The sequence below is a fragment of the Asparagus officinalis genome, chromosome 9 (assembly GCF_001876935.1).
Source record: "Asparagus officinalis chromosome 9, Aspof.V1, whole genome shotgun sequence".
Taxonomy (NCBI): domain Eukaryota; kingdom Viridiplantae; phylum Streptophyta; class Magnoliopsida; order Asparagales; family Asparagaceae; genus Asparagus; species Asparagus officinalis.
The window spans coordinates 65,129,587-65,143,424 of NC_033802.1; the positions used below are offsets into that span (position 1 = coordinate 65,129,587).

At 36.1% G+C, this 13,838-nt stretch overlaps 1 protein-coding gene across 1 annotated transcript in view; it reads right to left on the reverse strand.

Moving 5' to 3' along the window:
- The window catches only part of LOC109824516 (ribonuclease TUDOR 2-like), a 12,504-nt gene extending 1,810 nt beyond the window's left edge, over positions 1-10,694 (reverse strand). Inside the window, exons 1-16 of the mRNA XM_020391134.1 lie at positions 10,533-10,694; positions 9,741-9,894; positions 8,988-9,062; positions 8,769-8,882; positions 8,587-8,691; positions 6,454-6,651; positions 6,141-6,356; positions 5,953-6,060; positions 3,778-3,948; positions 3,481-3,678; positions 3,026-3,388; positions 2,708-2,938; positions 2,437-2,625; positions 2,275-2,352; positions 2,000-2,194; positions 225-602 (exon numbers count right to left, since the gene is read on the reverse strand). Of these exons, the coding sequence (XP_020246723.1) occupies positions 225-602; positions 2,000-2,194; positions 2,275-2,352; positions 2,437-2,625; positions 2,708-2,938; positions 3,026-3,388; positions 3,481-3,678; positions 3,778-3,948; positions 5,953-6,060; positions 6,141-6,356; positions 6,454-6,651; positions 8,587-8,691; positions 8,769-8,882; positions 8,988-9,062; positions 9,741-9,890 (2,769 nt within the window). The 5' untranslated portion in view covers positions 9,891-9,894; positions 10,533-10,694. The remainder of the gene's footprint in view (positions 1-224; positions 603-1,999; positions 2,195-2,274; positions 2,353-2,436; positions 2,626-2,707; positions 2,939-3,025; positions 3,389-3,480; positions 3,679-3,777; positions 3,949-5,952; positions 6,061-6,140; positions 6,357-6,453; positions 6,652-8,586; positions 8,692-8,768; positions 8,883-8,987; positions 9,063-9,740; positions 9,895-10,532) is intronic.

Sequence of the window (13,838 nt, forward strand, 5' to 3'; positions counted from 1 at the left end):
CATTTAACATGCATGAAGGAACAAGCAGATGCAAGCACTTTTGATTGACCGCACTTCAGATTCTGACAAAATGCCAAGGTAGTATAAGCAATAATATTCCAATATATTGGTAAGTCGTAACTGATACCAACAAAATGGAAAACGTAACTATAAGTTAACGTGAATTCGGTATGGGAAAGCATACATAAAATGTGTAAAGCTTCACAAATTGGAAGAGTTCAAACCTGCAGCATTGCAGCATTGATGCTGGATTCAGCTTCAGCGTCAACGAGGGTAACTAAAAGAACTGTTCCAGTTCCCTGCCCTTTAACTTTTCCTCCTGAGGTATCTCTTTCCTCAATCATTGCCCTGAATTCCTTTGAACTATTTAGGGTACAATCACTCAGATACTCTGCAGCTTCCTGACCAAAATCATCCTCTAAACTTGGGACTTTAATAAATGCAAGGCTGCATAGCTGAGCCAAACCAGGCGCTGAGGAGACTGAGGGATCCAGAGGTCGTAATCGACTATATGTAACTGTTTCTTGATTTCCATAATCAATGTAGAAGACTTCAAATTGATCCTCTGGTGACTCCACTGCACCTCTTGGTCCATTGACAATCTTCAGGAAAATAAAGTGAACATGGGTGTCAATAATAGAATGAAAATAAAGTTAAATCATCAGGATTTGGAAGTTAAACAAATGCATCAAACTAACATCCACATATGGTGAGTATAAGCATCCTCCATCTCTTTTTGAAAACAAATCAGTGAAACTTCAATAATCAGCACATGCAACAAACTTGAGGAAGAAGAATTAGGATACAGTAGGTAAAAAGAGTGTATCGTAGTAGAATATAAAATGTGTAATTTGGCATTATTGCTTCAAGAATCAGAGCATGGTTGACTATGAGCGCAGTGAATAAAGATAGTCACATGCGACACGTAAATTCATCGACCTAGTAATATAAATAGAACAGGAACATACATACAATAGTTTATATGTATTCCTTTGTTATTATTTGAAGCAAATCAGATTCTTTGCTCTTTACCAGACTAAATTTTGAAAACCAAGAAGGAGATGCAAGATTCTAGAAAGAAATAGGAAATGAAGACCAGGTGAAAATAGAAACAACAACATTTCACACAACAGCTCTTACAGCTAAAAGTTAATTGGAAAATAAGTTTACATTCTCGTCATGTTAAATATATCCCGCATGCACGTACAATTTAACTTGTTCAGATATATAAATATAAACAATATAACAGTATTTGACATAGTGACAACATAAGACATTTCCTTTTAAAAAAGGATAAGGTTTTATCAATTTAGAAGAATTGTAGATGTGTCCGTTTCCCTATAAATATGTTCAACTTCGAACAGACAGAGTATGCAACTGCACATTCATGCAGTTATGCAGAACATAAAGCTTGCCTGCATGTTCTCAGTATTTAGAATTGGGAGTAAAATGAAGGAATAAGAGTGAAAAGGGAGATGCTAACTGGATATGGCAGATGCTAACTGGAGTCTGGAGCTATAACCTTCCTATAAACCCATAAATTGTCCCATGTCGAGCTTAGCTAAAAGGCTCACTGAATTCTTATCAGGGTTGAGTTCAAACCAATATACGCAGCACATAACCTTAAACGTGCTTGGCATAGGCTTGAGTTGAACCTGATACAAACTAGCTGCTGCAACTTTAATCAACTCAAACCTTTGCTCCTCCTTGATCAACATGCAGCAAGATATGAGTATAAATCAATTGAACAAGCCAACTCCACTAATTTTCCATCCTGGAACTTGAAGTTTATATGACAGATGAAACTAGTTAATTAGACTTGACATTCGACAGTTTATATGACAACATTCCCCAATGACAACATTCCCCAATCATTGTAATGGGAAAAGTAAAGAACATTATTGTTACTCAGATGAAAGCCCAAATTTTGTCAGGAAGACCTAATTAAAGGCAGTTTAAAAGGTATGAACTTTAAACTAAATTGTACTAATTATCTTACCATGGCTCTATTCCAGGAATTATCTGCACTGAACTGAGCAAGGACAATATCACCCTTCACAGGGTTAAAAGCTCCAATCACAGGAGCTTCCTGAATACTTAACAAAGCAAGCTGCTGTTGAATCGCAGCAACCCTCTGATCACCAACTGTCTGAACATAAAATTTTCCACCACCTAATACTTCAGTCACTACAACCTGCCATCACATATAATATAATTGGCCGTCAGTTACCCACGAACATGAAGTAAATCATTTAAATTCTTTATCAATACCACCTTGAACACTTCCTTCTGTTTTGAATCAGTTGGAGCTCCATTAGTAACTTCCTGTCCTTCAACATAGTTCTCCCATATCTTGAGAAAAAGAAAGATGAAATTGTCAATAAAAACCATGAAGGTGAAATGAAGATTTAGAAAAAACATCTAATCGCATATTACTTTCAGCTTCTGCTCCTTTGCAGATTGCTCAGCTCGTGCCAGAAGGTGGACATCTGGGATCCTATCTGAACCGAAGGACGTTTGGAGCTTTGCCAATCCAGCTTCAAGAAGAGGCACAGCCATGTTTTTCTTAGACTCCCATAGAGAACCCAGGAAAGTCCCAGTCCTATCAACTGTTTCGACTTCAACCTGTGTAATATAAATCAAAGTTATTTACACACCATTAAAGATAAATGAATGAAAAAAAAACTTGCAGATGGGACAGTGGTACCTCTACATCCCGCTGCATTATCTTCCTTCTCATCAATGCGATAGCTTCATCTGAGTAGGGCTCATTTCGACCTGGGCATCTAACACCAGAGAATGAGAAGGCAATGCTGCATGTTTCCTTGGGAATAAACAATTTAAATCGATGACCACTAAGGACGTATTCAACAACAGCTGGAAGTCTTCTACTTCGTTGAATAAACGGTAAGAAGTCTTTGGCTTTTTTTGCTGAAGCCTAGGCAAAATAGGAGATCCAAATGAGATAGATATGTGAGGAAAAGCCATATTTCATGCTTCTAGAGAAAAAGGTCCCATTACTTACCACAGTCAGATCCGTTACATGCATGACTGGAGGATCCTTCTTTGAATGTTTCCCTTTTTTACTTTTCTCGGCACGTGATTCCGCAGCTAGTAAAGCATCATAATAGCTTGATCTTTCCTCAAAATCTCTGTGTCTTATAACCTCACCAAACCCACGTGAAACAATCAGTTCTGCAACATTGAGTCCTGTGGTTTGGCTACCAGAAGGGGCTGCAGGATTGGCAACATCACCCTCCTTTGATGGAGACACAAGGAAGATGGATCCAAAATTCATTACTTTAGAATCAGCTGGGCTAGAGACAGCTACAGAATTGGGTCCATCACCCATGACAACTTTTCTAGAATATTCCATAGATACATTCACCTGAAAAAACATGAGAAAATCTAACATCAGTCACAGTAGATGCTTGTGTGCCCAAAATCTCCATCAGGGATTCGAGAAAATGAAGATTTCACCTGCTGGCCAATAAGACGTGTCCGCAATAATTCCTTAGCCTCACGGGCATATGGTTCTGGCTTCTCATCTCGACGAGGATTTCCCATCTTAGGGCACCTGATGCTTGAAAGATTGACTCGACGTTCTGCAAGTGGGCTTCCATAGGGTGCAGCATCATCAGCAACAATTATACAATCTCCACTGACAACTTCTACAACCTAAATTGGCAGACATATAGAAAGAGATAAGATAATCTGATTGGCAGAGATAGATTGCGGATAAAAATTACAGTCAATAATTCAGATTTAGCACATTACCTTTCCCGTGAATTTCTGATCATGGATTGCCGTTGAATTTGAAGCAGGTGGAACATAGTTTGTCCACATTCTCAACCGTTCTTTTTTGGCTTGAAGTTCAGTAGTCTTAAGCTTACGCTTCACATCTTCTTCCATCATGTTGGCACTCCATTCTACATATTTTGCTAGACCCTGCATATGTTGGAGGGAATTATGAACTATGTACCATTTGGACTTATAGTTTAATAGTAAATAAGCCAAAATATTCTAAAAATGTATGCCTTATTTGTTGTTAGTTGAGAAAAATTATGCTTAATATTTATGTATGTAAATGCATAATGTCTGATATTTGTGCGCGTGTGTGCGGGTTCTATGACCAACAGAAATAGAAAGTAACATGAACAATTTACCAAAAGACGATATTCAAATATTTCTTTTATGAAAACATTAATAAACATCAAAACAAGTTTGCAAAGACTTCACATAGAAAACAATTCTTCCACTGTCATTTTCAGAGAGTTTCATATATCACATTTTATTTCTTTTACTTCTTAAATGGATTTTGGCTAGCCATTAGGCCAACGAAATTGGTGGGTTTTTACCAGCAGCAAGAACATTTCCAGTGCAGAATTCAGGACTATCTCATTATAGTAATAACTAAATTTAATTCTCCCAATACAAAAGAAAAATAGCTATCTGGAAAATCTGATTTCTGAGAGAAAATGTCAAAACTAAACAATAATTTCATGCTGCAAGTAAACATATTAGAGCTCGAAACATCAAATAATTAATTCAAATCTATCAATGTCAATGCCGAAATGAATATGCAAAACCCACTTGTAGCTGGATATATTTATCAAATATATTAATATGCACAAACTTATCTGTCACGCCCTGGGCCCATGGGCCCGTTAGCACGTGCAAGCCATGAGACCCTCCGAGTGTAACGCATTGTTTGGCTCAATCCACTGCCAAAATCGACTAGCCGATGTTACACTTGAGTCTTAGGCTTACCTATATAAGCCACACAATTTCACTGTAAATTTCCGATGTAGGACTAAAGTTGGGGTCTCACAATCACCCCACCTTACAAATGCGACGTCCTCGTCGCGACATGAGAATTGGCCCATCCTAGTAGGGCCATGTGACGTGGACTCTAGAGGTGGCTCCCACCGCACTCACACGGTGTAACACTTAGTCCCATATAACACTTAGCTCCACATTTCTGACTGGCAACTACTCTGATACCATTTATCACACTCCCGGCCCATGGGCCCGTTGGCCCGTGCAAGCCGTGGGACCCACCAAGTGTAACACGTTGTTTGGCCTAATACACTGCCAAAATCGACTAACCGGTGTTACACTTGAATCTTGTACTTACCTATTTAAGACACAAATTCACTGTAAATTCCCGTTCCCGATGTGGGACTAAAGTTGGGGTCTCACGTTATCGGTATATAGAAGTTGACATTCGTACAGATCACCATGACAATTACAATGTGAGAAACAGTACAAGAATACATCTGGGTTTCCATGTCAGAGATTAACATAGCCCACCAACGTCAATTTAGATTATGTGGCATGTACATGAAAGCCTGGTTCCCGCATTAACTTGTAAAGATTCAAATATTAATCTCACTACCAGAAATGAAAATATAGCATCCCTACATTATTATACTGTGATGGGACCTGTGCTACATGTAATAATTAATACAAAATTATGAATTTGTTACTGTATTCACGAAAAAAGCATAAACTTCAGGTCCCACAATCCAAAAAAAATATGCATGTGCCCAGTTTTTTTAACAAAAATGTCTTGAGAATTGATATACAGAAACCAATAACCAAATCAAATCTGACCATTTGTATTTCAGCAACATAACACATTATAGTTTCGTAATTTAATGATGCAAATGCACATACCTGTTTGTACTAGGCAAATGCAAAATTCAATGTCTTCAGAGCAAACTTTATGTTATAATAATTTAAATATGCAAATGCTGGCACAAGCTTTGGCACCAGATGGAAATCAAAATTCATAACCTTGAAAGGCAAAGTGGTTACTCAAGCGAAGTGATTAGTGCAGTTTCAGGAATACTAGTGTTAAAACAAGAAACAAACTTAGCAGGCGTTAGCTAGCTATGTCACAGTAGCAAATCTCGTAACAATTAGGATGAAACAAAATCATGAACGTACATTTTCTACAAGCTCCGATGCCAGGTCCTTCGGAGTATCACCATCAGCATAAATTATTGAACCAATCAGATTGTTGAATTTGTCCACACCCTCCAATACAATACGGACCTAGAAATCCAAAAAGAAAAGCTAAGATGAGAAGAAAAAGAGGAAGATAGTCAACGCAGCTTAGAACTGAGGACACTTACATCTCTGTTTAAAACCCGAATCTCTGTGAAGTGTTTAGCTTCTCTCCCAAATGGATCAGGTGAAACTTCAGTAGATACCGCTGAAGAGGCAGCAAGCCTTTGTGCTGATGTCAACGGTGCCCGAGCATCAGCGGAAGATTCACCGTTTGCATCATCAGTAGCTACATCAGGTTCTGGAATTGTTTCAATCACAGCTCTCCTGCCCATCGATGGAGCCTAAGTTTAAGACCAAGAGAATATCCATCAGTTACAACAACTCAATACAATATAGAACATACAATTTTTAAGGAAATTTTGCCCACCAAAACAATACCTGGATTCCTGCAACAAAAACTTGAACAAATTGAAAACCCGGATGCAGATAGACTCGAAGTGTACTTCCATCACGAACTTGTTCAACAATGGCTTTCATTGGTTTCCCCCTGTTTGCATCTAAGAAGGCTTGTGCATCAAAATTATTAGGGTCACCGATGGCTGAAGGGGGAAGGTCTCTTATAGATTCATCAGTTTCCTGCATTGATTTTCAATGCCAAATATTAAGAAAGGGCCTTTAAAAGAAACGAGACAATTAACGATAGAAGCAAAACTTAATATACGAAATGTAATTTTATTTAAAATTGTGAAAATGAACGAGTGCATAACATTATATTGATTTTCAATAAATATCTAGGACTATCACTTTCGCTATTTATGATTACTCATTTGTCAACATGGTAAATTGAGGATGATGTGGTTCATCGAATCAAATCGGGATGGTTAACATGGAGAAGTGCTTCTGAAGTCCTATGTGATTGTAGACTCGTAGAATACCTATGAAGTTGAAGGAACCACTCTATAGAACGTCCATAAACAACAATAGCTTATAGACCCGAATGTAGGGCAACTAAGAAACATGCATAAAAATGTGCAGAAGACATGAGAATGTTACGCTGGACATGTGAATATGCACTAATAAATAGGATAAGAAATAAATGCATTTATAGGAAGTAAGAAGTTGCTCGGATAGAATGTTAGAGAATCAATTGAGATAGTTTGGTCATGTGCAGTGAAAGGTCACCAAATGCACCACTTAAGAGAAATAATAAGAATATAGTTAACGAAACAAGAAGAATTAGAGGCAGGTTTAACAGAACATGGTTAAAAATAGTTACATGGAGGAAATAACCCTTAATATAACTAAATGAAAGAGTACGATCGTGTAGTTGACGCTGAACTTTTGGGATGAAGGCTTGGGTGTTTTTGGTGGTCTTGTTCTTAAATGGACAAACTGTAGCTTCCTTCATTATGTGAATGTGATTGAGACTTGTTCTCTCCTAGCAATTAGCCAAGGTTAGCGCTACATAAACGAGATTTTCAATAAAGAAACTCAGTTATATATGAATTATTTTCAAAAGCTCAGCCAGGTTCCAATCTAAACCTGCTACCTGCAATACCATTAGTTCCTCAATACCTTCAGTCCTGTTCTACACAGTGGTTCAACCCTACTAGCATCCATGTGCTTCCAGGGCTTGAAATGCCACCTTAACCCACTATTAGCAGACTGAAAAGGATAAAGCTTTTATAAGCTTTAACCACATTAAACTTATTTTGGATTCACTAAAAGGGCTTTCCTTTAAGCTAATTTCAAAAGGTGAAAATAAAAAAGCGTATGTAATCATATAAGCATCATTATAAAAAAACCCATAAAACTCTGTTTAGGGCTGTTTCAGAAGTAGTGGCTCAATGCCACTTCGCTTCATCCCCACACTGTGTAAAAAGCCTACTAGATTCTAAGATTCAGCATGCTTAAGGGCTAGAAGACCCACACTCTTTAGCAGGCAGAAGCAGGATAAAACCTTTATTGATCTAACTAGATAAAATTCAGTCTGTTTTCCAAACAAATGGATACCTTGATCTCTTTGTCATCTCTCTATCCTTCATTAAGTGTTATAACCAACGAAGGCTCCGACAAGCACCCAAGCTGTTAGTTTTCCGTTATGTTTTAGTGTGTGACAACTTCACAATAGTCCCTTCTAAATTGATTAACCTTTCTACTATGGTTTAATTCTTAGCAATGTTTATTGTTGTCCTCACTCCTTAAAATTGTATATAGTTAGATAGATTTCACTATCTCATTGCACTTTAAATATCACAATTGTCCATTTAAGAATTTATTTTGTATAAAGTTTTCTTATCTTTTACCCACTACATAGTGTTATTATACTTTCATTTTGTTTTTTACTTCAATTTTTTTCACTGGCGAGCCAAACCCTGCTACCCTCCACTTTCCATTTCAAGAAACCTTGCCTCCAATCGTGAAACTTAAATTGTGGGGATGTCGGTCTCATAAAAGTTTCTACTTTGTTCTTTAAGATAAACAAGGTCAAATTTGTTCACAAAGGAAAACATAACACTATGATGATATTTCTCTATTGCATAGCAAAATGACAGAAAAAAGCATACTAGCCTTGTTCCAACGGCCTCGACCTTTCTGCTTAGCTTGCTCCTCCAAGGCCTGCAATTCCACCAAGAAAGAGCTTGGTTCCCCTTTTTGCGGACCCTGCTCTCGGACCTATAGATTTAGACAAGTATAAGATATAATCTTAATATACAAGAGGCAATAGGAGAGTAAATTAGTGCATTGGATACCTTTGCCCATCCTTCTTCCACGATCAGTTTTGTAACATTCTGGTCTCCAAGAAAGACAGAACCAAACTCTCGCCCAATGGATGGAAGAGTATAATCTACTTTGAACGTCACATCCTATAAAAATCAAGAAGATAAAGAACTTGATAAATTTTCTTCTCCATGCTAAGAAAACTTATTTACACAGCACAGATACAAATGCTTATGGTTCAAAAGAAAGACCTTTCCTATGCAGAGATTCCTTAAATACTCTCTGCTACCCCATGCAAAGGGTTCATCAATTCCACCACGGCGTGCCTATGACATCAAGCAATGCAAGAGAATGAGCGATGTCAGTCAAAAGAGTATATTGCATGCATCTAGATAACAAGGATTATATAAGCCAAAGAAGAGATGATGTTATTACTTAACACAAGAAGATATCAATAATTAAACACATAGCTGCATTTATCAGCATGATATACATGAATAGCATAAAAATATCATAAGCCAAATTGTTTAGCATGTATTTTCTTTTTCTTTTTCTTTTTATGAGTGCGTGCGTGCCTGATTTGAAAATTAGACAAAAGACCTAAAATTTTCACACATGACCTCCCAAATTAACACAAACTAACACTGTTAACTCTCAAGAGCCATAGGCCTAGAATGTAAGCCTGAAAAACTAAAATATGCCTTTAAAAATTTTTACATTTTAATAAGGGGTTTTAGCATGTAAACCCCCATAAACCCCCATATTTTCCCAAATCACCAGATAAGCATGTGAATCATCCATCTGTCCAAACAAAGAAACGGTCTTTTTACAAAAGAAGATAACAGCCTTCATTAACGAAAGGCTCCTCTGTCAAGATCAAGAAAGAATCATGAATGTAATGGTTTCATGGTTCTCATGCGAAACACAACATTTGGGCAACGTGTAAGCAATTGTGTTTCTTATTATGAACAATTGCATTTTCACTTCAAGAAACTTCACCATACCAGCCTAGGAGCAATGATTGACGCCAGGGTGATCGTCTTCTCGGGCGGGATCTCTGCTTTGGTGCTTCCCATTATCACCAAGCAATCTCCCGAAGGAACTGCCTTCACTTTCCCTCTCAACCATCCTGTTGCTCCCTGAGTAGACGCCATAACCCTGAAATCCATTATAATTAAGATCAGTAACAACTAACTAGTCCATGCCAATACAGTCAAATTCCCAAAAGAAGCAACTGAACCCACAAATTTTCAAATTTTGAATATAATAGACGCAAAGTCATAGCAGGGCGTCATTCTCCGACTAACCGATTATCAATCAAAACCATTAGCAGTCACTAGTTTACAAAATCAGCCCTTTTGGTCTAAAACCTAGGCTAATATTTACCATGCAAGCATTTAAAAAAAAAGCAATATTACAACAAACGATGCAGAAGAACTAACAAGTCGACTAATTTTCTTCAAATAAATAAAAAAAAACAAAATTTTAATCTGTCCGCAAACAAATAGCATCAGTCATCTGAGATCACATTAAAATTTTACATTTGCACATTTGTATTCAGCTGAGATAAAAAAATTAACAGTAGATCTTGCGATACCCTGTAATTCAAACAGGATCACAGGAGATCACACATCAATAAACAGCAAACTCAAACTAAATCAAACACTGGAGCGCGGATCGATCCGTAACCAAAACCTAGCATCGGAACAAAGTAGAAAAACTCAAGAACGAGCGATCACAACAAAAATTAGAGTGGATCTAAATCGAATTCAAAGCAGATCTAAGTAAAAGCTCACCTAGTTCCTCAGATCGACGCTCAAACTCTCTCTCACCCTCTCTCGCCAAAATCTCCCCAAGAATTTGATAACAAAAGAGAGGAGAGAGAAAGAGAGAGAGAGAGAGAGAGAGGAGATCTAGCGAGGATCGTTGAGAGCTCCGCTGAAGAGAGAGAAACAGAGGAGAGAGAGGGGGGAGTCAAAAGAGGAAGAAAGAGGAGAAAGAAAATACATATTTATAGTGGGAGGACAGAGGGGGAGTGTGCAATAAATTGGATCTTTACTAATTTTTGCTAAATTTACCGTTTGTGGTGAAAATCTCTTTGGAAGTTAAGAATTCTCAGTGAGATTCACTCTTTTTATGCTCAGTTCCTAGTACAACATGATTTTAGCAAGGAAGAAATTTTCAAAATCAATCCAAACCATGTTTTTATTTTCAAAACCGACCCACTTTTTTTTATTTATCAAAATCGACTCACTTTTTGTCACGTCAGCTTAATTCCATTCTTAAACAGTCGGGGTTGGCAACCCCGACGGTTTAGGAGATTGTTAAACTCCAATTAGAAGCCTTAAACTCGGTTTTTGCTGTCCTAAATAGTCAGAGTTGGTAACCCCGACTAATTAGAAAATAAGATCAAGCTGACGTGGCAAAAAGTGAGCCGATTTTGATAAATAAAAAAAAAGGGTCGGTTTTAAAAATAAAAACATGATTTGGGTTGGTTTTGAAAATTTCTTCTTTTCCCAGGGTAATTTGCACTTAAGTACCTAAAGCTTAGGTCATTTTTAACTTTTGATGTCTCAGAATTTCTTTTTTCATTAAAATAGCCCAAAGTTAAAACAAAACCCAAGTCTAGCAGCATATGACATATGTTTAATAGATAAATGTGCATGGATTTTTGAATTCCTAATTTTTCTTCCACAAATCTATGAAACATGATAAACTTTTCAATGCTCATAAAGTAACATGAGTTATCATGAGTTGCTTTGCTGGCGATAATAAGAAGAGAAAAAAATTACATCTGGTACACATTTTATTTAATATAATATAATATTAAACCGTACACGTCACTGTTGTCTATCAATACAGTTGTAATTGCACTGATATTTATAACGATAAATATGTGATTACACTGATATATATGTAGGGTTGTCCAAAAAGCCCGCCGGCCCGGGTCCGAGTGCAGTCATCGACGCCCGGCCCGAAATAGTATATTATATATATATATATATATATACTCTTTCTCTTAGTATATAATTGACGCCCGGCCCGAAATAGTATATTATATATATATATATATATATACTCTTTCTCTTAGTATATAATTATATATAAGTATACTCTCTCTTATATAAATATATATATATGTATATGTATATATAAGTATACAGTGTATACTTTCTCTTATATATGTATAATATATGTATATATATTTATTTATACTCTCTCTCTCTTAGTATAGAAGTATACTCTCTCTTATATATGTATAATATATGTATAAGTATATATAAGTATACAATGTATACTCTCTTATATAAGTATATATCAGTCTACTCTCTCTTATTTATGTATATATCTCTTATATAATTATATATATGTATAAGTATATTCTCTCTTATATAAGTATATATAAGTATACTATATAAGTATATTTTCTCTTATATATGTATAATATATGTATAAGTATATATATATATATATATATATATATATATATATATTTATTTATTTATATATGTTTATGTATAATACAATTTGTTTATGTATAATAACAGCTTTTGGTGTCTTCCTCTTCTTACACTTGCACGTGTATGAATCTATGAAATTTTGATGTCAAAAATCAACTCATAAAATGGTTCATTGGCTTCCCACTCGTTGAAGAAAGTGGAGCCCACGCATACTTTGTCATAATAACCAATAAAAGTTTGCCACGTCATACCAATGACACATCTTTGCCGACAAAGCACTAGTAAAGTGAAAAAGCGTTAACGGGCGTAACCACCGCCATCGGGTCCGAAACTAATGAATACCGCGAACGCGGAAACCGAAACCGGAGGCCCGATGCCAGTGGCATCCTTGTAATTTTCAGTGCCACGTAAGATAAGGACAAGGACAGTGGTATCTTTTAGAAGGTTCTTTTAGGGACTGTTTGGTTGGTTTCCTAAAAACCAAAAAACGGAAATCGGTACAAGGAAATCAATAAAATAATATTTTTATCATTTTTTATCCCTACGACCATATGCAGCAGAGGTTATTTGAAGAGATATTTGGTTGCAGCAGGGGTTTTTTGAAAAGGTGAATCAAAAAGACAAGGCCAATGGGTGAAAATTCACCCCGGATATTTCTGACAAGGCCACGCGCGGACAGGTCTGGCGCATGCCTGCTAGCTGCCGCGTGGCGAAATTTGATTGGGCAATAATTTTTGTTTTCCTCTTTATTTTTAATTGATATTTTTTGAGATAAATACAATGATTTAATTTATAATTTTTATACCATTAATTTTTATTTTTCAAACTCTATAAATAGAGATTAACTTTGTGTCATTTGGACACCAAAAAAAATCTGAGTTTCTACACTCTATTCTTCTTCTTTCTACAATGCTAGCTCTAGCGCCTCTTTCAATGTTCAAACAGACGTGTTGCCGGAGTTTCAAGTCCATGTTCAACACCGATCTGAGGCAGATAATCAGACTAGAGCGGAACTACGAGATAAGACCCAACATATTCAGCTGAAGAAGGATCTCATCGAGCACATTTGGCAGAAGTTTGGGACAACCTCCGATTAGATTTACCAATTTAGTGTGTGTTTTCTTTAATGTTTTCAATAATTTGGGTGTGTTTGGTTTTCCGTATGCTTAATAAAACCGTGTGTTATTTTATGTTAATTTAAAAATATTATTGAAAATTAAATTAATAATATATATTTAAATATTATATATTATTTATTGAATTATTAATAAATTATAATTATAAATATATGAGTTATATTAATAATAATAATAATAAAATAGTAATATATATGAAATAGGAAAAAGAATGAATAAATATGGTGGGGTATATGTTGAAGTGATGTGGTTTATGGTGGGTCCCAAATAAAGTAAAAAACTTTCTGAAAAATCTCCTGCTGTAGAGTTGATAGGGAAATGAAGATTATTGAATTAAATAAAGTGATGTGGCAGGAGAGAAGGAGGTGAAATTTCACCTCCTGCTGGAGATGGTCTAAAACTCATCCACAACATCCAATAAAATATTATTTTTATCCTCCAACTCATCTCATTTCATCTCCTTTCTTATCTTTAAAAATAAACCAAACACAAGAAATGTGTCACA